The sequence below is a fragment of the Esox lucius genome, chromosome 5 (assembly GCF_011004845.1).
Source record: "Esox lucius isolate fEsoLuc1 chromosome 5, fEsoLuc1.pri, whole genome shotgun sequence".
In the NCBI taxonomy this organism is placed as follows: domain Eukaryota; kingdom Metazoa; phylum Chordata; class Actinopteri; order Esociformes; family Esocidae; genus Esox; species Esox lucius.
Window position 1 is genome coordinate 37,270,610 of NC_047573.1, and position 25,921 is coordinate 37,296,530.

A 25,921-nucleotide genomic window follows, 5' to 3' on the forward strand; every position below is an offset into this window, starting at 1 on the left:
ATTACTAAAACAAAAAGCATGTGTAATTACACACTTGGAATAGCATCCTACAGGATGTTTGTAATTACTTTTTGATTTTCCACAAGTGTAATTACCTATACCAATAAATAATTATTCTATTTTAATTACAATGTAAGGCCTGTGGTGTTACATTGCTGTTAATACAGTTGTTTATATGTAATTACACTGCATTTACAAAATAAGTGTCAACTTAATGGAAACATATTCTTAAAACCTGAAATCTATTTTATAAGTCTATGCATTTAGTCTTTGAAGGTGTTAAATGAGTGGGAGGTTAAAGTGAAAGAACCAGCCATCATGACAGGCAATGCTACAAATATGTTGTGGAATTGATAGAGCTGGCTGTTTTGCACAAACACTAAACTTAGCCTCCCAGGCTATTCGCAAACTTCCAGCAAACGCACAATTGCTTAATTGAAAACTTTTTTCACCATAGCACAATGGCCAGCCATGTGTTTAAAGAGAAGCAGAAGTTGTTGGACCTGCCTCTACACAAGCTGCTGATTGATGTGGTAACCAAGTGGAATAGTGTGCTAGAGATCCTAGAAAGGTTTGAGGAGTAGCAGCCAGCAATATCAGAAGCTCTGCTGTCACTTGTGAATCACAAACGATTCAGCTTGTTGGCGGATTTCAACAACATTATTAGTTTCATATGTGTTCTTTCTAGCTACAGTTGTGCTCAAATGTCTGCATACCCTTGGAGAATTGTTAATATACAGCTCTGGAGAAAATTAAGAGACTAATGCACCTTTTTCTTTCCTTTCCAAAAAAGTTGAAAAGGAAAGTTTTGAGTAATAATAATCCCCAAATTCTTGTAGGTGGTATAGCTGCCTATTTGTCTTGGAAAATGCCTCCAGGTCTTGCAAAGTCTTTCGTTGTCTTGCATGAACCGTACATTTAAGATCTCCGTTTGAGTGGCTCGATGATATTAAGGTCAGGAAACTGTGATGGCCACTCCAGAACCTTCACCGTTTTTGCCGTAACCACTGAAGGGTCAACTTGGCCTAGTGCTTAGGGTCATTGTCGTGCTGGATAGTCTAAGAGCGTGCCGTGCGCAGCTTTAGTGCAAAAGAATGCATATTGTCTGCCAGTATTTTCTGACAACATGCTGCATTCATCTTACCATAAATTTTCACCAGATTCCCTGTGCTTTTAGAGCTCACACCCCCAAAACATCAGTGAGCCACCACCATGCTTCACAGTGGGGACCTCTCTACAAATATAGCGCTTATGGTTGTGATCATAAAGCTCTATTTTGGTTGCGTAACTCCAAATTACAATGTGCCAGAAGTTGTGAGGCGTGGTAAAGTGGTGTCAGGCATATTGTAACAGGGCATTTTTGTGGCATTGGCGCAAAAAAGGCTTCTTTCTGGCAACTCAATCATGCAGCTCATTTTTGTTCAAGTATTATGCTCCTTGAAACAACCAAACTGTCTTTTTCCACAGCAGCCTGTATTTCTCCTGAGGTTAACTGTAGGATTTTCTTTTGTATCCTGAACAATTCTTATGGCAATTTTGACAGAAATCTTTCTTGGTCTACTTGACCTTGGCTTGGTATCAAGAGATCCCCCATAATTTCCACTTCTTAATAAGTGATTGAACAGTACTGACTGGCATGTGCAAGGCTTTGGATATCTTGTTACGGCAGGTCTTTTGACAGTTCTTTTCTGCTCCCCATGGCTCAGTATCTAGCCTGCAAACTGCATCCATGTGAGAACTAACAAACTCATTAACTATTTATAAACAGACGCTAATTGCAAATTTAAAAAGCCACAGGTGTGGGAAATTCATCTTTAATTGTCATTTTCACCTGTGTGTGTGTCACCTTTGTGTGTCTGTAACAAAGCCAAACATTCAAGGGTATGTAAACTTTTGATCAGGGCCATTTGGGTGATTTCCATTATCATTATGATTTAAAAAGGAGCCAGATAACTATGTGATACTAAATGGCTTCATATCAGATCACTATCCTTAAATAAAAGACCGTTTTTTGCATGATCAGTCATATTTTCAAAATCAATCCCAAAAATGTCTGCCAGGGTATGCAAACTTATGAGCACAATAGTAAGTGTCATAACCAACGGCTGGTAATGCTTGCAGAGAATAATTGATCGAGCCAGGCAGAATTACAAATATGTGTTTATAACTCATTATTGGATGCAGGTTGCAATCATGAATGCAGATAATTGATTATTAAATGTTATTATATACACATATTCATATGAAAACATACACAGAGGATTTCTTTAAAAAAAAACCTGTGAGTGACTTATTCATTTGAAAACTATTTTGTTCATTTGAACAGCAGCAGAGTTCTACACATCGTCACTTGCAAGAATCATACGCTGTCCTGTATCAACCACATTTTCTTTTTATTTGCTAAGACAAATTGATCAAACCAGCAACATTATAAAAGATGAGTTTATATATGATAATTAGATGCAGGGTACAGTAATGAATGCAGTTAATTACTGATTGTGATGATACACTTTTATGAAAACATACAATGGTTTTGTTAATTTTATTGTTCATTTGAACAACTTTTTCATTAAGGCGAAAATATCCCTGCCTGTGTTCATACACAATGCATATTCTTTTTAGATTAGACTATTGTGTTTGTTCTGGTTCATTATTAGGGTTTCATCAGTTCATCATATGAGGTAAATGTCCTGAAAATGATTGCAATGTAATATGTAAGTAAATTCAGTTTGGCCAAACAGTGATGGCATAATAGCCATAACACAATATCAGTTGTTCTTTGGCACTCAGTAAGATTACATTTGGTGCACATGATAAGGGTTGTGCCTTTACTTTCTGTGAATGATGTTTCAAGTTGGCCACATGGGGGCACTAAAAGAAAGGAAAAAACATAGATGTCTTGCTTGCAACTATGGATATACGTTGAAAAAGAATTGCAATCGGGCTAGTAGTAGCTTCAATGCTGAAACCCGCTAAAATTAAATCCAAATTTAATCTGAATCGGACCTTGTGAATTAAAATCAAATTTAATTGGTAGATCAGTGTCGATACCCAGCTCTAATAGAGATCATACTTATCCCAGAGAGTGAGACTGGAAAAAAAAAAACTAATATTTAAATCATAACATTTTGTAGGCAGTTTCAGGTTGTAATGATATCATTTGAAATAAATTTTTGAAATATTTCCCTAACAGTGATTAGTTTGATCTTTAGCCGAAGGTTTTGACTAATATTCCAATTGTACTGAACTTCTACAAGCATCTGTCTTTTGTGCTCTATCAGTGTTTGATTGTCTCTTTTGTTTAACTTATCAACCCTGTTATAGTGTAGAGTGGCTCAACTAATTAATGATACAACAAGACAATTATTACATTAGATGTTCACGCCATTGGAAGCTTTGTTTTAAAAATTTTATTAATTTAGGGAAGTCTTGAAATAGATAACCTTTGAACACCATGTTGGTATCAATAAAATGCTATTATCATATTATTAATAATAGCATGCTGAGGCCTAATTTGTTATTTAAGCTGGACAGACTGGGTCTGCTGATGCTATCTATACTTCCATTAAGGCTTTGCAGAATTAAAAGAAGCAAATAAGTGGTACAATAAGACTTTACTTATTCCACTGGCCCAGCGCCTCTGACAGGTATTTGTTATGCATGTATTGGCTTTAAGGATAGGTATCCTAATGTATGATAAATGCATATTAATTCACTACAGGGACTGTTATATTTAACTCTACATATAATTTGTAACATTAACAATATTTAACATATTAGGTATAAAACACCTTACAGTGGCTATTGAAAGTATGTGAACAACACAGGGATGTCATTATTGTTGTATAAAATCTTAAAATAAAATCAAGAAATCCTTTTTGTAATAAAGACATTACAAATAAAGGACAAAAACATTACATATTTTTTTGGTTTATTTTAACAAAAGCTCAGATTATATGTGTGCAGACATATGTCAACCCTTCATTCAATAGCTTTTGGCAACTCCATTAGTTGCGATAACTTTTATTAATAAATGTCTCCTATTGCCAATAATCAGTCTATACTCTGACAGCTCTTTTGAGTGATTTTTAGAGTCCTACTTACAGAACTCAGCCAATTGATTGAGGTTTGAGGGGTGTCTGGCATGTATCGCCTGCTTCTATCCTGCCACAGCATCTTGATAAGATTAAGGTCAGGAGTTTGTCTTCACCAATCCAAAACTAAAATTGTCGTTCTTCTGATTCTTTGGTAGATTTGCCAAGTGTACCTCTCAGGAATTCCATTAAAATGGATTGCAGTTACGTTCAGTATGAACATAAATCGGTTCAATTACATTCGCTATCTACACTAAACCACAAATGTCCACAACAAAAAAATCGCTCCTTACACTGGAATCAAACTCATCAGACAAAGTCAGTTGAAACACTCACCCAGCATCCTCGACCACAATGTCTTGGCAAATAGCTACTCTATTTTTTATTAATATGTTCATAATTGCCCATAGAAGCCGGTTTCCTAACGTAGTTAAATGTCACTTCTCATGTTTAATGTAATAGCTCTACGGATATGTTTATATTGAATTTAATAGTGTTTTCCAAAAGGGCTACATATGTACGTAATTCCTTTGATGCTGAATTGAAATTTGCTTGAATGCTTTTGGATGTTGTCTTGTTAGAAGACCGATTCTCTGCCCAGTTACTGATCTTTCATTGATTTCCTGACGTTCTTTTTAAGAATCTCCTGGTTTACCTCAGAATTCATGTTTCCCTTGATGATGTACAATTGTCCAGATCCTGAGGAGGAAAGCCCCATGCAGCCCCAGATCTTGAAATTCCACCACCATGCTTGACTGTCTGGATGATTTTTTGTGGTAGGCAGTGTTAGGTTTTTGCCTAACATCGGTTTTGATTGTGACCAAAAAGGTCAATTTAGACTCATCTGTCCAGATAATGGACTTCCTGAAACTTTCAGGTTTGTTCTGGTGTTCTGGAAAATTTAAGACAGCAGGGGCTCCTTTTTTGACAGCAGCGGCTTCTTCCTAGCAACAGTCTCATGAATGCCATTTTGATTGATTGATTTGATTGATAGTTTTTCCTATTGTTGAAGCAATCAATCAATCATTGTTGAAGCATGCACTTTCCTGAGATGCAGCAAGGGAGATCTGCAAATCTCCAGATGTTATGTTTGGGTTGGCATTTTCCTGATTTATAATTTTTTTGTGGCTCTTGGGGTTATATTTTTAAAGGGCGTACAGACTGTGTTGCTGTCATGTTAAATTCACCCCATTTGTAAATGATTTGTATCACAGTAGACTGAGGGAGCTCAAATTGTATTGAGATGGTTGAATAGCCCCCAGACTGATTTGCTCTTGCTACCCTCTTCCTGGTGTCCTCTGATATGTCCTTTCCTATCAGCATGGTGTGTTTTGCATTCACCTGTATGGTTAACACTAGAAACGCCAAATGCCTATGCCAATTGGCGTTTGAGTTTGTATTTAAAATAAAAGTTCCATTTTGAATGCTACACCCTCCCACTTCCATGGCTTTTCCTAAATAGGTGTATATTACATAGTTCTGTTGTTGGAATTCTAAACTGACGAACAGAAAAGGATTTAGAGACGATTTACCTGTTTTTTCACCCTGTTTTCCTATCATCCTAATCCGCCAACAGCCCACGCCACTTAGCGTTGGTAACTAAATGGTACCCAGGCGCTAATCACCCCTCACTGAACGCCTGTCGTCAATGGATTAATGCACACTTCTCCCAGAAGGATGATCAGACCTAAATTGAATTTGAATAACTTACAAATTGCTTAATTAGGCTATTATTGAAACATAATACAAACGATATAGGCTACTTATCACACATTACTGTTTTTCATTAGGAGATTCAGCCTATTGTGTAGGCTAATTCATCAAATGTAAATCTACAAATGTATTATCCTAAAAAAGTATTAGCTAAACAAAATATGATATTTTGAGCAGTCACAACTCACAAATATAAGAAAGATATTACAAGTTACTGTTTTAATTTTAGGAGAAAAAGATAAACTAAATCGCACACACACCCTATCAACACTCTTTGAATTTTCTCTGCTTATTTTACTGAAGATTAAGATCATAAAAATGTATTAGACTAAATTATTATTCGCTAAAAGAAATACCAAGGAAATTATTTAGCAGTCACCAGTCACCAATTCAACAAAGGTATTACATTTTACGTTTTTTATTTTAGGAGAAAAGGGGAAACTAAATCGCAGCCCTGAGATTTTTCTCTGCTTATTTTGCTGAAGATTAAGAAATTGCATACATGTTGTTTACATTCTTTTTCAGTTGTTACATGTACATGTCTACCTCGGGAACCTAGTCTAATTGAATCTAATGAATAGCAAGGGATGACGTCAATGGATGAATGGGCGATAACCCCTCATCAACTCAGACACAACCCCACACAACTCAGACTGAAGTGTGATGATGAGGGCAGAAAGTGTATATAATCTGAATAGGTTGAGAAAGTCAAACACAACTCAGACACAATTTAGTGTTTAGTTCACAATGGCAAACCAAACCCGACGATTTGACGCCTTGACAGCATTGCAGATGCTGCATGATTTAGATGAGATAGATATAGGATCAGAAATAGATCCTGAAATCGACAAGTCGGATGCCGGGTCTTCATCTGATTCAGATATTGAACCGCCACCACCAATGCCTGAGCCTCCTCGCAAAAAAGAGGAAACGAACCTATGGCGACCCCAAATGCCACTACAAGATAGGAGTCTGGAAGCACATCAATTTTATTTCTATGAATAGGCTGTAGCCTACGTGTTATTCATCCTTTGAAATGTATCGTGTTTAGCAAGCAACCGTGCTTTAGGCCTATGTAGACTATTCATGCGCATATCCTTTGATTGTCGCAAACTAGTCGATAATGTCTATTATTTTACCTTGTACATCATCAAAATGAGAACTAAATACTAAAGGATTTACCTTTGAATAATTGAAGTGTTGAGTAATTGAATTTCTTTACATTTGTAGGGCCGATTAAAAATAATAGTTCTGTGTTTTTTGTTTTTTTTTTCGTCTTGTATTTTTCAATTTAATTTACCAAACAAATTCGGTAATTCCATTTTCTTTCATACTTTTATGTAGTTTGATGATGACTCAGTAGATTAACTGATGCTCTGGCTGGATGGTGATGCTGCTGAGGAGAATGTCCATGCTAATAGGGACGATTCGTACACTAATGATGCCAAACGGCGTTCGGCTCTGGCTGGTTATAGTGGTAAAAAGGCCTAGCTGTTCTAATGTTAACTGACCAGGTTTCTTGTCTCTATTTATCAAGAGTGCCTCTCCTCTTTTCAAAATGTCCCTCCTTTAGTTAATTTGGTCCCCAATTATTTTTCCACTAGATTCTACTTATCTGCTTCATTTATTTTTGCACCTACACTCACTTTTTAATTGTGTTATTTTACAACACAACTCCGGCTCAACTGCTTATGTCGCTAAATGCCTAGAACCAGCTCTGCTATTTACAGTGGGGAGAACAAGTATTTGATACACTGCCGATTTTGCAGGTTTTTCTACTTAAAAAGCATGTAGAGGTCTGTAATTTCTATCATAGGTACACTTCAACTGTGAGAGACGGAATCTAAAAATCCAGAAAATCACATTGTATGATTTTTAAATAATTAATTTACATTTTATTGCATTACATAAGTATTTGATCACATACCAACCAGTAAGAATTCCAGCTCTCACAGACCTGTTTTCCTTTAAGAAGCCCTCCTGTTCAACACTCATTACCTGTATTAATTGCACCTGTTTGAAATTGTTACCTGTATAAAAGACACCTGTTCACACACTCAATCAAACAGACTCCAACCTCTCCACAATGGCCAAGACCAGAGAGCTGTGTAAGGACATCAGGGATAAAATTGTAGAACTGCACAAGGCTGGGATGGGCTACAGGACAATAGGCAAGCAGCTTGGTGAGAAGGCAACAACTGTTAGCGCAATTATTAGAAAATGGAAGAAGTTCAAGATGACGGTCAATCTCCCTCAGGCTGGGGCTCCATGCAAGATCTCACCTCGTGGGGCATCAATGATCATGAGGAAGGTGAGGGATCAGCCCAGAACTACACGGCAGGACCTGGTCAATGACCTGAAGAGAGCTGGGACCACAGTCTCAAAGAAAACCATTAGTAACACATTATGCCGACATGGTTTAAAATCCTGCAGCGCACGCAAGGTCCCCCTGCTCAAGCCAGCGCATGTCCAGGCCCGTCTGAAGTTTGCCAATGACCATCTGGATGATCCAGAGGAGGAATGGGAGAAGGTCATGTGGTCTGATGAGACAAAAATAGAGCTTTTGGTCTAAACTCCACTCGCCGTGTTTGGAGGAAGAAGAAGGAAGAGTACAACCCCAAGAACATCATCCCAACCATGAAGCATGGAGGTGGAAACATCATTCTTTGGGGTTCTTTTCTGCAAAGGGGACAGGACGACTGCACCGTATCGAGGGGAGGATGGATGGGGCCATGTATCGCGAGATCTTGGCCAACAACCTCCTTCCCTCAGTAAGAGCATTGAAGATGGGTCGTGGCTGGGTCTTCCAGCATGACAGCGACCCGAAACACACAGGCAGGGCAACTAAGGAGTGGCTCCTTAAGAAACATCTCAAGGTCCTGAAGTGGCCTAGCCAGTCTCCAGACCTGAACCCAATAGAAAATCTTTGGAGGGAGCTGAAAGTCCGTATTGCCCAGCAACAGCCCGAAACCTGAAGGATCTGTATGGAGGAGTGGGCCAAAAACCCTGCTGCAGTATGTGCAAACCTGGTCAAGAACTACAGGAAACATATGATCTCTGTAATTGCAAACATAGGTTTCTGTACCAAATATTAAGTTCTGCTTTTCTGATGTATCAAATACTTATGTCATGCAATAAAATGCAAATTAATTACTCAAAATTCATACAATGTGATTTTCTGGATTTTTGTTTTTGATTCCGTCACTCACAGTACCTATGATAAAAATTACAGACTTCTACATGCTTTGTAAGTGGGAAAACCTGCAAAATCGGCAGTGTATCAAATACTTTTTCTCCCCACTGTACATGCATCATTTCCTAAAAACCAATATAAGGAGTGAAAACCAACCATACCTCTCCGGGATTATGTTTTCATGGAACTGTGTTTGTATGGAAATCCAAGGCTTTTGAACGCATTTCTACCGTGACTTTGAATCTATTACCATCTTCATCCAATGCCTCAAGCCCCTGCCTTTCCCATAAGTCCCTGCCCTGCCCTTTCCTTTCCCTTATCCCCTGACCCTTCCCTTCCATTAGCCCCTTCCCTTTGTCCAGTGTCAGTCCTTTTCTTTACATTTGTCCAATCTCTCTCCTCGGATGTTGTTTTTGTACCTGTTGTAAAGCGTCTTTGGGTCAAAGAAAAGTGCTTTATAAGTTCAATGTATTATTATTATTATTACAACCATCAGAATTAAAGTTGGGTGTGGAAACGCCCAAGCAAATATACACTCTTTTTAACTATGAATACGCTCATAACCAGGGTGGCCAGGGTCCAACAGTAAACAGCAGTTTTCATATGTAGACACTGAATGTAATCATGACTGATTAAGGACCAGTAGCAATTTTCCAAAAGAGTGACATAGCCACATAATTCTTGCGATAATGTTTTACTATAAATGTATTGCATCAGAATTAAAAAAAGTTTCTTACAAATATAAACGTCATGATGAACACAAAAAAATATTATTATTGAAAAAAGGGTCAGCAATTAATAGACTACGTGTAGTAAGACTACACGTTGTCCGCATATTTGCCCACATATTGCCCGCATATTTCCTGTGGAGCTGATCTGTCGTCATCTTTCAAGACCTCACAAATTGCCTGTGATTTATAAATCAATACAACAGATTGATCTGAATGTTGTGGCACAAATAAGAATTACCATTCTCTCATTTAGAACTTCATTACTATCTCACATGCGAATTGTCAACAGAAGCACGGCTTGATGAAATTGGCCAATGATAGCACTCTCTTGACAGCAGGTGGAATCAATGGTCTGTCATCTGCAGACCAAAGGTATAATGCTTGTGATGTCAGCTGAGACAGAAAAGGCCCATAACAAAAACAACAAACCATCACAGATGTAATACAATTGTGTTGCGAGTACTAGCATGGGGGAAGCATGTATACCAGTCTTGGCTTGTTATAGCATCATGGCATGATGTGTGTCTATGGTTTGGGAACCTGGGCAAACATGGTCTGTGGGTTTTTCGAGTGTAATACCTGCATTGCAGTGGTTGTGCATAGCAGTACATAGTACCCATGGCAGTCAAGACAGAGAGCAGACCAAGGAAAAGGTCAGAATAAAAGAACAGCCCGTGAATCTGAATGAAATGTGCCAGCCATTCTTATCCAAGCAAAATCCTTTTAATTTAAATTGTAATACCATTTATAACATAAATAATCTGGAATCAATACCAAAATGTATATATACGCACTCACCTAAAGGATTATTAGGAACACCTGTTCAATTTCCCATGGTGGTAGGCGGCGGGCTGGTGTGAGTTTGCTTATAGCTCCCCAGCTCTGCCGCCATGTGTTGGAGTTTACCCCGGTGAACGAGAGGGTCGTTTCCCTGCGCCTACGGGTCGGGGATAGGTCTCTCACTGTTGTTTGTGCCTACGGGCCGAACGGCAGTGTACAGTACCCAAACTTCTTGGAGTCTCTGGGAGGGGTGCTGGAAAGTGCTCCGACTGGGGACTCCATCGTTCTACTGGGGGACTTCAACGCCCACGTGGGCAACGATAGTGACACCTGGAGGGGCGTGATTGGGAGGAACGGCCCCCCTGATCTGAACCCGAGCGGTGTTCAGTTATTGGACTTCTGTGCTAGTCACAGTTTGTCCATAACGAACACCATGTTCAAGCATAAGGGTGTCCATCAGTGCACGTGGCACCAGTTCACCCTAGGCCGCAGGTCGATGAAATCGACTTTGTTGTCGTTTCATCTGACCTGCGGCCGTATGTCTTGGACACTCGGGTGAAGAGAGGGGCGGAGCTGTCAACTGATCACCACCTGGTGGTGAGTTGGATCCGATGGCGGGGGAGGAAGCTGGACAGACTCGGCAGGCCCAAGCGTACTGTAAGGGTCTGCTGGGAACGTCTGGCCGAGTCTCCTGTCAGAGAGATTTTTAACTCCCACCTCCGGCAGAGCTTCGACTGGATCCCGAGAGAGGTTGGAGATATTGAGTCCGAGTGGACCATGTTCTCCACCGCCATTGTCGAAGCGGCCGCTCTGAGCTGTGGCCGTAAGGTCTCCGGTGCCTATCGAGGCGGCAATCCCCGAACCCGGTGGTGGACACCGGAAGTAAGGGATGCTGTCAAGCTGAAGAAGGAGTCCTATCAGGCCTGGTTGGCTTGTGGGACTCCTGAGGCAGCTGACGGGTACCGACAGGCCAAGCGGACTGCAGCCCGGGTGGTTGTGGAGGCAAAATCTCGGGCCTGGGAGGAGTTCGGTGAGGCCATGGAGAAGGACTATCGGCTGGCCTCGAAGAGATTCTGGCAAACCATCCGGCGCCTCAGGAGAGGGAAACAGTGCCCTACCAACGCTGTTTACAGTAGAGGTGGGCAGCTGTTGACCTCAACTGGGGATGTCGTCGGGCGGTGGAAGGAGTACTTCGAGGATCTCCTCAATCCCGTCGTAACGTCTTCCATTGAGGAAGCAGAGGCTGAGGGCTCAGAGGTGGACTCGTCCATCACCCGGGCTGAAGTCACAGAGGTGGTCAAGAAACTCCTCGGTGGCAAGGCACCGAGGGTGGATGAGATCCACCCTGAGTACCTCAAGTCTCTGGATGTTGTGGGGCTGTCTTGGCTGACACGCCTGTGCAACATCGCGTGGCAGTCGGGGACAGTGCCTCTGGGATGGCAGACCGGGGTGGTGGTCCCTCTTTTTAAGAAGGGGGACCGGAGGGTGTGTTCCAATTATAGGTGGATCACACTACTCAGCCTCCCCGGGAAAGTCTATGCCAGGGTTCTGGAGAGGAGAATACGGCCGATAGTAGAACCTCGGATTCAGGAGGAACAGTGTGGTTTTCGTCCAGGCCGTGGAACACTGGACCAGCTCTATACCCTCTACAGGGTGATGGAGGGTTCATGTGAGTTTGCTCAACCAATCCACATGTGTTTTGTGGATTTGGAGAAGGCATTCGACTGTGTCCCTCGCGGCATCCTGTGGAGGGTGCTTCGGGAATATGGGGTCCTGGGTCCTTTGCTAAGGGCGGTCGGATCCCTGTACGACCGAAGCAGGAGCTTGGTCCGCATTGCCGGCAGTAAGTCAGACTTGTTCCCAGTGCATGTTGGACTCCGGCAGGGCTGCCTTATTTCACCGGTTCTGTTCGTAATTTTTATGGACAGAATTTCTAGGCGCAGCCAGGGGCCGGAGGGTGTCAGGTTTGGGGACCACACGATTTCGTCTCTGCTCTTTGCGGATTATGTTGTCGTGTTGGCCCCTTCAAGCCAGGACCTTCAGCATGCTCTTGGAAGGTTTGCAGCCGAGTGTGAAGCGGTGGGGATGAAAATCAGTACCTCCAAATCCGAGGCCATGGTCCTCAGTCGGAAAAGGGTGGCTTGCCCACTTCAGGTTGGTGGAGAGTGCTTGCCTCAAGTGGATGAGTTTAAGTATCTAGGGGTCCTGTTCACGAGTGAGGGAAGGATGGAACGGGAGATTAACAGACGGATCGGTGCAGCTTCTGCAGAAATGCGGTCGATGTATCGGTCTGTCGTGGTGAAGAAAGAGCTGAGCCGTAAGGCGAAGCTCTCGATTTACCGGTCAATCTACGTTCCTACTCTCACCTATGGTCATGAGCTTTGGATCATGACCGAAAGGACAAGATCCCGGATACAGGCGGCCGAAATGAGCTTTCTCCGCAGGGTGGCTGGGCGAACACTTAGGGTGAGAAGCTCGATCACCCGGGAGGAGCTCAGAGTAGAGCCGCTGCTCCTCCACATCGAGAGGGGTCAGCTGAGGTGGCTTGGGCATCTATTTCGGATGCCTCCGGAACGCCTTCCTGGGAAGGTGTTCCGGTCCCATCCCACCGGGAGGAGACCCCGGGGAAGACCTAGGACACGCTGGAGGGACTATATCTCCCGGCTGGCCTGGGAACGCCTCGGTGTCCCCCTGGAAGAGCTGGAGGAAGTGTCTGGGGAGAGGGAAGTCTGGGCATCCCTGCTTAGACTGCTGCCCCCTCGACCCGTCCCCGGATAAGCGGAAGATGATGGATGGATGGATCTGTTCAATTTCTCATTAATGCAATTCTCTAATCAACCAATCACATGGCAGTTGCTTCAATGCATTTAGGGGTGTGGTCCTGGTCAAGACAATCTCCTGAACTCCAAACTGAATGTCAGAATGGGAAAGCAATTTTGAGCGTGGCATGGTTGTTGGTGCCAGACGGGCCGGTATTTCACAATCTGCTCAGTTACTGGGATTTTCACGCACAGCCATTTCTAGGGTTTACAAAGAATGGCGTGAAAAGGGAAAAACATCCAGTATGCGGCAGTCCTGTGGGTGAAAATGCCTTGTTGATGCTAGAGGTCAGAGGAGAATGGGCCGACTGATTCAAGCTGATAGAAGAGCAACTTTGACTGAAATAACCACTTGTTACAACCGAGGTATGCTGCAAAGCATTTGTGAAGCCACAACATGCACAACCTTGAGGCGGATGGGCTACAACAGCAGAAGACCCCACCGGGTACCACTCATCTCCACTACAAATAGGAAAAGGCTGGTGGTGTAATGGTGTGGGGGATGTTTTCTTGGCACACTTTAGGCCCCTTAGTGCCAATTGGGCATCATTTAAATGCCACGGCCTACCTGAGCATTGTTTCTGACCATAGCCATCCCTTTATGACCACCATGTACCTATCCTCTGATGGCTACTTCCAGCAGGATAATGCACCATGTCACAAAGCTCGAATCATTTCAAATTGGTTTCTTGAACATGACAATGAGTTCACTGTACTGAAATGGCCCCCACAGTCACCAGATCTCAACCCAATAGAGCACCTTTGGGATGTGGTGGAACGGGAGCTTCGTGCCCTGGATGTGCATCCCACAAATCTCCATCAACTGCAAGATGCTATCCTATCAATATGGGCCAACATTTCTAAAGAATGCTTTCAGCACCTTGTTGAATCAATGCCACGTAGAATTAAGGCAGTTCTGAAGGCAAAAGGGGGTCAAACACAGTATTAGTATGGTGTTCCTAATAATCCTTTAGGTGAGTGTATATGTGTGTGTATATTTAAAAAAAAATGTAGGCCTGTATTAAAAACTACTCACTACTAAATATTGTGGTAATGTTTGTATTACTTTAATATAAATACATGTTAATCTGGATTCATATGTTGTTTTTTTCTGGCTTTATGTGCACGAAAAGACACAAATTTGCCTGTTTTCCTATTTGGAAATAGGTACATTTCAAAATATCACTGGCCTGGTCACAAAAGCAAAGTTTGTGGGGAATAATAGCCATTTTGTATACTTTTAAGCATGAGCAATTACAAACACCTTTTTTCCTGAAAACTGTTACACTGTGTGTAGTTAAACATCATTCATTTACTTTAACTAATGTTGAAGTATCGTTTCTAAATGGTGTAGAGTGACCAATGGATCATTAGTTAATGATTGTTAATGTAGGATAATTCATCACTTTACTTAATTTTTAAACAACATAATTAACTAATGGTGAAATATCAGTTATTATTGGTTCATAGCTATTAATGTGTCATTAGTTAGTCACTGTTAAGGTAGGATTATTCATCACATTATTTAAGGGGACACAAAATAATTACCTAACAGTGAGGTATCAGTTATTAATGCTTTATTCCAGCTGAATGCTAGTTTGAATACTAAAGGTAGCACATTTGCCTCCATTCAAGAATGACAGGATTAACTCAAGTGTAGGCTGTAAAGACAATTTGTAATACAACCACTCTGGACACATGGACAGAATGAAGGAAGAGGTGAGTAATGTATTTTCTGTGGAAGTGGAGACCGGCAAGTCTTATGCAAGAAATAAACAGTCACATCAATCAGTCAATCAAATGTATCTATGTCAAGCCCTTTTTACATCAGAGGTTTTGACTAAGTGCTTATACAGCAGTTATTTTGTACCTATGTGTAAAGTACATGTTCAGCTAGAGTAATAAAATGTAGCTGCAATATACCATCATGTGAACACGAATACGACATGGATGAGCAAGCGAGCAAATTGCTAAATGAAACTAACACTTGATTGAAGCCAGCATACAGCTAACTGGAGCCAGTTAATAACAAATCTAAGACCGCTAACGGGAAGACCCTTACAGTGCAACAATTGCAAAGTCCCTAAACAATACAGTTACAAAATTCTATTTGATTAATCCTAGGGATATTTTCAGGACGATTGTTTTCGAAAATTACATTGTTCATAAGTACAGTACCAATGTTGTTTTTTTCAAAGGAATGCATCAAAGTGTATAAAAATTCCCAGTATAATTCTGTACTTTACTGACCTGAAAAACAAGATAAATGAAGAAAAAAGAAAACACAGCTGTTCCTTCAAGAGTTGTGAGAACAGGCAGGTATTTGGATTGTAAACAGTCCCAACACAACGTGACCACCAACGGTAGTAAATGCCCTTCAATATATGTCATTTATCCCCATTTCAAACAATACATAACCCCAAACGCGACCATACATTTTGTGTGCTTCATACCTATTTGAGGATGTAAGTAGCCAGCCTACCTCATTAATAATGTTGAACAATGTAATAATGTATATTATTACTTAGCCTATTTCCTACATGAATGCAGGTAGCCTACAAATTCCAGTAGCCTACAAATCAGAATTAGAATCAGAGTTTTATTGCCAAGTAAGTTTCATAGCAAACAAGGAATTTTTTCTGGTCCGTTGGTGCAGCAATGTGGTAAAGGAAAGAAAAACAAATAAGAGTAGTGGACAGAGCATAAAAACAGTAGACTGAGCATTAGTAAATACTAAAATATACCCAAACATTTTTCAAAAATATGTAAGGTGCAAGAATTGTCCGGTTGAAGGTTATGCGAGTATGTGGGAAGGGGTTATAGACTTCTTCAGTTGAGGTTGTGTGTATATGTGCGAAGGGTTCATAGATTTGTTTAATTGATGGTTGTGTGTGTATGTGGGGAGCGGGCTATTGTCAGTTTGGCTCCGGGGGCATGTTCATGAGACCTATTACTGTAGGAAATAAATGGTTTTGGTCCTGATTGACCTCAACCTTCTACCAGATGGGACAGTTCTGAATAGTTCATTTCCAGGGTGAGAGGGATCAACCTCAATCTTTGCCGTTTGCCTCCGCGTCTGGGAGGTGTGTAGGTTGTGTAGAGATGGCAGATTGCAGCCAATCACCCAATCACAAGGTGCTGACTTCAGCGTATCAGGATGGACTCTATGATGGCAGTATAGAAGTGCACCATTTTCAGCTGCCGCAGGAAGTACATCCTCTGCTGAGCTTTCTTTGTAAGAGAGGTGATGTTCAAGCTCCCACTTGAGGTCCTGGGCGATGTTGGTGCCCAGAAAGCGAAACGACTTAACAGAGTTGACTGGGGAGCCACCCAGGGCGATGGGGGTGATGGGCAGCTGTGCTTCTCCTGAAGTCTACTGTCATCTCCACTCTCTTTAGGGCGTTGAGCACCAAGTTCTGAATACAACAGGACACCAGATGGTCAATCTCCCACAGGTCCTGCAAGCAGGATTAGGACCCAGGTTTCGCAATGACATGACTAAATGTGAAAGCAGTGACATTTTACATATTTTTCAGCTAGAAATGTAGTCATACAGTTGTAGAAATTTGAAACATCCACCGTGGTTGGTACAACATTTCTACTGTACACCCTTAGATAAAAGGGTTTTGAACCATTTTCATCTGAAAAAAACATTTTTTGGAATAAATTGCTCTTTGAAACACAATGCATTCTAAATAGAAACTTTAACCTGATGTGGCCTGTAAAAAATGTTTCTTAATATTTCTGTCATAGTCTAACCAGGCAAATCAATTTTAAATTTTCTTCCCAAGTATTGTTGGATACTTGTATTTTTGCTGAATACAGGACACCTAATGTGAAAGGACACAAAATGACTCCATTTAGGAATCAATAGACGTCAACATTGTTGAGGCCTTTATCTCACTCATATGACAGTTGCCATTGAACAACAACATAAAACATATTCTAGCAGAAATTGCACCTTTTTGTTTTATATTTACATGTTTGTTTGTGAATTCATGCTTTTTCATGTTTTCAGTGATCATGATCAGTTGTTTATTCAGTATGTAAGCTGTTATGGCTCTTTTTTCAATTATGTATGGTGATACATGGTTCTTTGGTTTGTCCTATGATGAGTCTGGTTATCTTGGTTACCAAGAAATGAAACAGAATTGCTTTTTTTTACCAAAGTTGTTCTGTTACTCAAAGCGAATGGCTCATAGTCTGTCTGCGATATCCAGTAACGACATCCCTTCTCTTTGTCTTTTCTAACAGTGGCCCCTACGTCTCCTAGTCTGAGTTCAGAGGTCTTCAAGCCATGCATTGATGACAAGGATCTGGCATTCTGTCTCAATGAGGGCGAGTGTTCCATCATTGAGACAGTAGCAGGAGTGCACAGACACTGCAGGTAAGTTTGTGTATATCTGTCTCTCTATTTATAGTGCGTCTGCTTAATCCAGTAGCTGTTTCTATTAAACGTAACCACACCAGTTGGAATCTTGCATTAGAATAATTCTATTCATCCAGAGGGAATGTCAATTTGGTATGAGGTGTATTATATATGTGTATATTATATATAAACACATTATATATATAACACATAAAACACAAGATTTAAGATATAGCACATACAGGACATAATGTGGACAGTCACCCACCATTGCATGGTCAAAATGGGTCTTAATCTTTCATCTTCTGTACAGCTCTAATAAAACAATCCTGCTAGCTTCACAACTAAAACTAGTGCACATTATGGATGAGGGCTATACCAACAGTTCCACCATAATGACTGGTGCTGTACATTCGCTCACTTCTGTGACAGCATGTTGCACACAACAAAACAGACATCTCTATGACCACTCTCCAGATTATAATTAACTAAAGTATCCTGGGTGGAGAGAGGAAGGACTGTTGGGATGTAACCCAAGGACTAGCGTGCTTTGCAAGTACCAGTGTTCAGAAGCAATGATTTCAGGTTTCTGTTGAAAGCTTTGATTAAATAGTGTTTTTCTATTGGCCTCTTATAAACTGGATAGTATATCATAAAAATATCATATTTATTTTGTAAATACATGTTATTGTAGAAGTATAATAGCATCCTCTTTGTGACCGTTGGAAATCTTTTATGTTGAAAAATACCTATATTAGACCTATATTAAAATATTGGATTTTTCTTATACTTATCACAAGTCGGCAGTATTGAGATGACCAAATATAATCAAAGTTAATTTTGCCAGCAAAGTATCCAATCAGACGCCAATATTGACCTTTTCTTTGGTTTCCTATGACCCTGTTTAAACGTGTATTGATAGACGAATGACAGGAAGACGTGACTTGACAGGAATACTTGGAAGTGACATGATTCTGAAATATGAAATATGCACCACTCTCCCTTCCCTTCCACACTTGTTAGCCAATGCAAATCAGGAAGCTGAAAATACACATGCTAATGTGTTTTAATGTCCTAGTTGCACACCAGCAATGCTTGTGTTCTAAGAAGAATCAGTTGCTAACTGATCCCGGCCCAAACATCATGAGCTTCATGGAAAAGATAAATAACAAGAACCCATTCTGTGTGCAGTCTTTTAGAAGTTATACAAAGGTTAACCTTTATGTACAGCTGCCTACTATGGTGCGTTTATTACAACCCTGTTTCCAGAAAAGGCTAAATACATACAGAAAACAATGATGTGCAAATCCATTTAAATCCTATTTTCAACACAAAATAATACAAAGACAGCAAATCGTTGAACGCAAAATGTTTCTTGAAAACTATATGCCACCTTTGAATTTGATGCCACCAACACATTTTTAAAAAGTTGGGAAAGAGGCATCAAATGACTGGAAAATGTGTTTAATGGAAAAAAACGAAACCTGGCGGGATGTCACTTATTAGGTTGTATTAGGTGTTAACTAATTTGGTCAACTGACAATTGGGGTTCACCACTCTGTGAAAGACTGCGCGGGCAAATACTGCAGAAATTTAAGAATAACATTTCTCAATGGAAAATTGCAAAGAGGTTGAGGATCTCATCATCTATGGCACATAATATCATTAAAAGATTCAGAGAAACCGGAGACATCTCTGTATGCAAGGGACAAGGCCAAAAACCAGTATTGGATGGCCGTGATCTTTGGGCCATCAGACGGCACTGCATTAAAAACAGACATGATTCTGTAGTGGAAATACTTCATGGGCTCAAGAACACTTCTGAAAACCATTGACTGTGAACACAAGTTAAAACTCTACAATGCAAAGAAGAAACCATATATAAACAGGTTTTGGAGCAACATAATCTGCCATCCAGATGATGCCTCAGGGAAGGCCTTGCTTATTTCAACAAGACAATGCCAAACCACGTTCTGCATGTATTACAACAGCATGGCTCCATAGTAAAATAGTCTGGGGACTAAACTGGACTGCCTGCCGTCCAGACCCATCACCCATTGAAAACATTTGGAATTTTGAAACAAAGTATAGGAATAAGAACCCGAACTGTTGAGCAGCTGAAATCCTAAAACAAGCACGAATGGGAATACATTTGACTTTCAACACAGAACTTTTTTGTTGGCATCAAATTCAAAATGCCATGTATTTTTCCAAAAACAATAACATTTCTCAGTTTCAACATCAATTAAATATGTGGATATATGATTTGCACATCATGGCATTCTGTTTTTATTTGGAAATGTATGCAGTGTCCCAACTTTTTTAGACACGGGATTATGATGTACAGTATATATCGCCTTATAATCCAAATATGAAATGTCTTTGTCTTGACTTGGACAGTGAAGACCTAGAATTTGCATTCATGGCCAAACATTTTTAGATTTTTGCCAAAATTGGAAGCAACTTGGCAAGGCCTAACCCACACTCATTTAATGAAAAATGTATACAGTAGCCATATTATACACCAATTAGCCATAACATTATGAACACGGACAAGTGAAGTAAATAACACTGATAATCTCGTCATCATGGCAGCTGTCAATGGGTAGGATATATTAGCCAGCAGTGAACATTCTGTCCTCAAAGTTGATGTGTTAGAAGCAGGAAAAATGGGCAAGCGTAAGGATCTGAGCGAATTTGACAAGGGACAAATTGTGATGGTTAGACGACTGGGTAAGAGCATCTCCAAAACTGCAGCCCTTGTGGGGTGTTCCCGGTCTGCAGTGGTCAGTACCTATCAAAAGTGGTCCAAGGAAGGAAAAGCGGTGAACCAGCAACAGGGTAATGGGCGACCAAGGCTCACTGATGCACGTGTGGAGTGAAGCAAGGCCCATGTGGTCCGATCCAATAGACAAGCTACTGTAGCTCAAATTGCTGTAAAAGTGAATGCTGGTACTGATAGAAAGGTGTCGGAACACACATTGTTTTGCAGTTTGTTGCTTATAGGGCTGCATAGCCGCAGATCAGTCAGGGTTCCCATGCTGTCCCCTATCCACTGCCAAAGGCGCCTACAATGGGCATGTGAGCATCAGAACTGGAACACGGAGCAATGAAAGAAGATGGCCTGGTCTGATGAATCACGTTTCCTTTTACATCACGTGGATGGCCTGGTGCGTGTGCGTCGCTTATCTGGAGAACACAATAGGAACACCTTTGATAGAAAGGAGGCAGTGTTATGTTTTGGGCAATGTTCTGCTAGACCTTGGGTCCTGCCATTAATGTGGATATTACTTTATATTACTACATGTACCACCTACCTAAACATTGTTGCAGACCATGTGCACCCATTCATTCAGTAAATTCCCTGATGGCATTGGCCTCTTTCAGCAGGATAATGTGCTCTGCCACAAAGCAAAAATGGTTCAGGAATGCTTTGAGGAACACAACAATGAGTTCAATGGGTTGACTTGGCCTCCAAATTCCCCAGATCTCAATCCAATCGAGCATCTGTGGCATATGCTGGACAAACAGATTCAATCCATGGAGGCCCCACCTCGCAACTTACAGGAGTTGAAGGATCTGCTGCTAATGTCTTGGTGCCAGATACCACAGCACACCTTCAGAGGTCTAGTGGAGTCCATCCCATACGGAAATGTAATATATGTAGATATATGATATTTACATATATTAAATATATCCACATAGAAAGTGAAAACATATATGTACATATATGTCTGCCCATATATAAAACCTAATCGAAAATGGAACAATTTCATATACTGACATATAAAACTAGCCCATGTATTTTATATATGTATAATAGTGATTTTTTTAATATGTCACATATATGATTATCAATATACCTGACATATATTACTTTGTGTATATACACATCATATATATGTGCAATATACAAACTACACATATATGCATAACATATTGCCTACATATATGTGACATATGTTTTTATATAGTATATGTATTTTATATTTAAATTAAATATATAAAATATATTTTTGATAAATGTATGAAAAAATGTTGTGTAGACATATATTTTGAATACATGTTATGTTCTTATATTAACAGCTAAATATTTTGAATTAATGTATGATGTAAACTAACGTAAAAAAAAAAGCTTTAATTCCATACATATTTTTAAATATAGGTTATGGACATAAACTTAAACACTTGCAATGCAATGAACATGACATGCCTAAGCCTTAAATGTTAAATGGTGCAGTTAGCAAAAAAACAACAACAGTAAAACAGATAAAATATTTATTAAAACAGTTTAAGAAATTAAGCTTGGCAAAATTAGAAAACTACTAAACAAGCAACTTTATTATACAAATACAACAAAAACAAGAACAGGAAAATCCACCAACAGGTACAATACAGCCAGTTCATTTAAGTGCAAGTCTTTTGGGACTTTCGCAGTTCAGTCACCTTTTGATTAATAGCCACTCCTAGTTGGCCCCTGGTGGTTCCAGGAAACTTCTGGATCACTGCATCTGTATAAAAGACAAAGAAAAGCATTTAGTTTTATAACATTTATCTAAGAACAGCCAAATTATAATAACCTAAAACACTAAATTAACTTAAATTGTTGGTAGATAAACTTGTGTTACTGAAATTTAAGAATTATTGAGAACCCAGTGCAAGTGTCATCACACTGAAACTGATCAATTCTGATGGTTTGACGGTCACATTTGGTTTTACACAATTCAGGCCCAATTAACCAAGTAATATACATACTCATTATTGCATCAATCTTTATCCTGTCCAATGGCTCTTTGGTTTCCCCAGGGCTCACATTTTTGGACTTGCCACCTAAGAAAGAGCAACATAATAGAGATTAGAACGAAATCATAATTAACTCCACTCCTATCTAACTACTCAACCATACAGTACATTACATTATTCATTCTGCTTTAGTAAAATGGGGATAATGTAAATAGACCAACTCAAATGATTTATAAAGCTTCATATTTCAATGTAAATGTGAATGAGTATACATATCTAGTAAATTATTGCAAGAATTACTATAATGTATACTCAGTTTTATTTGTTGACTTTGACCCCTTACCCAAAGACTTCAGATATGATGTTTAATCTACATAATTACCAAAAAAAGTTAATTATAGGCTACAGACACTTGCACATGGTATGACCAATTACGTACCTCTAAGATTGCTCTTTAAAAGGGTTTCGATATCAAACACTCCCAGTAAGAGCATCCGTGCCATAGTAGTGGGGGTGTTTGCATGGCTAGCTGACCACAACACGTTTTTGGGAACATAAACTCCTGAGCCCGGGTGAATTTCAAGCTGTGGGGAGAGGACAAACATGCATTAATATTAGAGTTATATTACAAAATAAAACATTGTGTCACAGTGTGGTTTAGATTAAAGAAGAGTGAGTCAAAGAACTCCAATATAAACATTTACTCACAATGTTACATAAAAGATGCAAAAGGATAACACACCAATAAACAACAAGAACGAATAAAGACTGACTGAACTCAAGGAACTAAATACAAACACTGATGAACTGAAAACAGGTGATGATAATTAACTGAACACAGGTGGAAGAAGGTAAACTATTCAAGGATAATGAGAACAGGTGCAAACACGACAGATCAGAATGTGACACCTAGGGTGCTTCTCAATATCCCTTCTCGCTCCTCTGTCCTCCATCCTATGACCAGAAAACCGATCGAGCTCAGCCATATTGAAGGACATCTCAGTTCTCTAATTGCACTGCGAAGAGTCAAGGATCGAGGAGTGAGGAGGCTTTCTGAGGAGTCATAAGCGAGGAAACACAGGTGTATCCTATGCGGAAGCTTTTTATTGCCTAAACGTGACGCACATATAAATTCTCCTCCCTCTTCACATCAATTACAATAATTTTTATTTATACTACCTTTGCAATTTATATAAACCACACATCTCACATTTTTCAACATGGTATCTTGCTGTATTATTATTTATGATTAATTTCTTAAATAACGAAACTTCAACAACATAAGGGCAGATCCTTTGACCGCTGAACATGACGCTATGAAGTGACACTCGAGTGATCAAGTATTCTAATGTATAAAAAAGTTTTCCTCTGTCCTCGCGTCTTTTCCTTGCAGCCTTTCCTCGCATCCTACAGGGGGTGGAGCTGAGACGCAAGGAAAGGAAGCTAGGAAAGGAAACGAGGATGCACAAATAAGAAATGAGAAGCACGCTCTGAACCGCTCTGAACCTGTGTTCGCTTCGAACGTTGGCTTTATACCTGTGCTTTATACGCGCGTCCAATTTGCATTGGACTAGCGTCGAATTTGACGCTCTATTTTCAGCTGGAGTGCGTGTGCACGCGCGATCAAACTGTGTGTGTGTGTGTGTGTGAGAGAGTGAGTGAGAGAGAGAGGGAGTGATAACTACAGTTACAAACACTTGTTTTTAATGTTAGTAATATTGTATACAGAAATCAATTAGCCTATAATTCAGATGAAAATAAAGTTAGAGTTAATTGGAATTAAGGAAAACAAATATATTGATCTGAAATATAGCAAATACATTTTTAATTCATTAAGGTAATATTACCAAACATATTGCAAGGTCTTTTTGTTAATTAATTTAATCAATAAACTAATTATATAAAACTATTGTCAGTGCACTAAAAATAAACTGGTTCTATGCCCTTATTAATAAAACTTTTTTTTTAGTACAAGGCTTAAGAAATTGATAAAAATACCTTCTGCATTTTTGTTTTGCTTTTCCTTCCATTGTACCGAAATCGTACCGAACCATGAAGTCTAAACCGAGGTACGAACCGAACCGTGTCTTCTGTGTTCCGTTCCACCCCTAGAGGATACACAGGTGTATCCTATGCGGAAGTTTTTTCTTGCCTAAACGTGACCCACGTATCAATTCTCCTCCCCCTTCATAAGTCTTTACTGTCGTACCTTGCTGTTACTACAGTAGTGGTTTGGAAAACAGCATACTCACAGTTTCCTGTATGCTGGAAGGTGATAGCAGTTCCTGTGGGGTCTGCTCTTTCTCGTCAAGCCATTTTTCCAGCTTGCCCATCGTCATAAGAAGTTTTGGCATTTCTAGGAAGCAAAACAGTAAAGAAAAATTTGATTTTCAGTAGGGCAAACTTGTATGGGTTTCTAAATGATAATATTTATAATCAACCACTTTATAAAATATTTGGAGTTTTCTTAACACTTACGACTGACAACATTTGTTTTAATGTTTTCTAATTCAATTTTGAGGGCTTCATTCTCTGCCTTTAATTGTGCAACGATGGATCGAGGATCAGGAGAAGGTGAGGTAGGTGAAAGTGAACCAGGTGATGATGAGGCAGGTGGAGCTGAGGGTGATGCTGGTGGACAGTTAGAAACCGGTGGTGGAGAATGCGGCAAGGCAGAAGATGGTGAGGTAGGTGAAGCAACTGAATTTGTGGCAGAAGATAATCGAGGTCCATGGTGTAATTAAATTTTTTCCAAAATCTCCCTGTCCAAATTTCCATCAGTTTGCCGCTAAATAAAACATTACAAAAATATTAGTACAAAACATTAAAAACAAAGAGCTGAATTTTTTTTATGATATCAAACTCTCTCTTAAAGGGATACTTCAGGATTTAGCAATAAGCTTTGTATCAGTAGAAAACCTGTAGCATTTTCAAATTACCCTGCTTTCCCCCTCATATCCCCCTGAGATGAGAGATTTATGTATTTTTTTGTCTGGAAAAACAAATCTACTTTTTTAATTCGTTTTATTCTTTCAATTTTCAACACGCCCATAGAGGATGCGATCACACTCACAGAATGTACAAATAGTGTCAGCTATCTTTTTTTGGAAGCTAAGCTAACTGGTTCTTATTCTGTGGAGAAATCTGAGTATTAGGGGTTACCATCCTATTTTTCCCGGACATGTCCGGCCATCGAGATTGTCCAAAATTTCCAGGATAACTACAGTTACTCTTTATTGTCAGAACATATCATGACAAACACTTGCCAAACAGGTGAACAATTCACAGAGTAAACGCATTGGTTGTAGTGAGCTCGCGCTGCGCTGCCGTCATTGACAGTATATAGAAGTGGACAGAGTCTTCTCATTGGATCTCAATTGAGACAAGTGAAGCACACTTTTAGCGATTTGCTTTGCACTTCCATTCCTGACGCGCAGACTCAAACTAAGCTTGATGACGTGAGCATCCTGACTGACAGA

At 40.0% G+C, this 25,921-nt stretch overlaps 1 protein-coding gene across 3 annotated transcripts in view; it reads left to right on the forward strand.

The window, feature by feature from the left end:
* The window catches only part of nrg3b (neuregulin 3b), a 540,638-nt gene that overhangs the window by 233,592 nt on the left and 281,125 nt on the right, over positions 1-25,921 (forward strand). For all 3 annotated transcript variants that reach the window (XM_029120094.2, XM_029120092.2, XM_029120093.2), the window contains exon 2: positions 17,585-17,717. In XM_029120094.2, the coding sequence (XP_028975927.1) occupies positions 17,585-17,717 (133 nt within the window). The remainder of the gene's footprint in view (positions 1-17,584; positions 17,718-25,921) is intronic.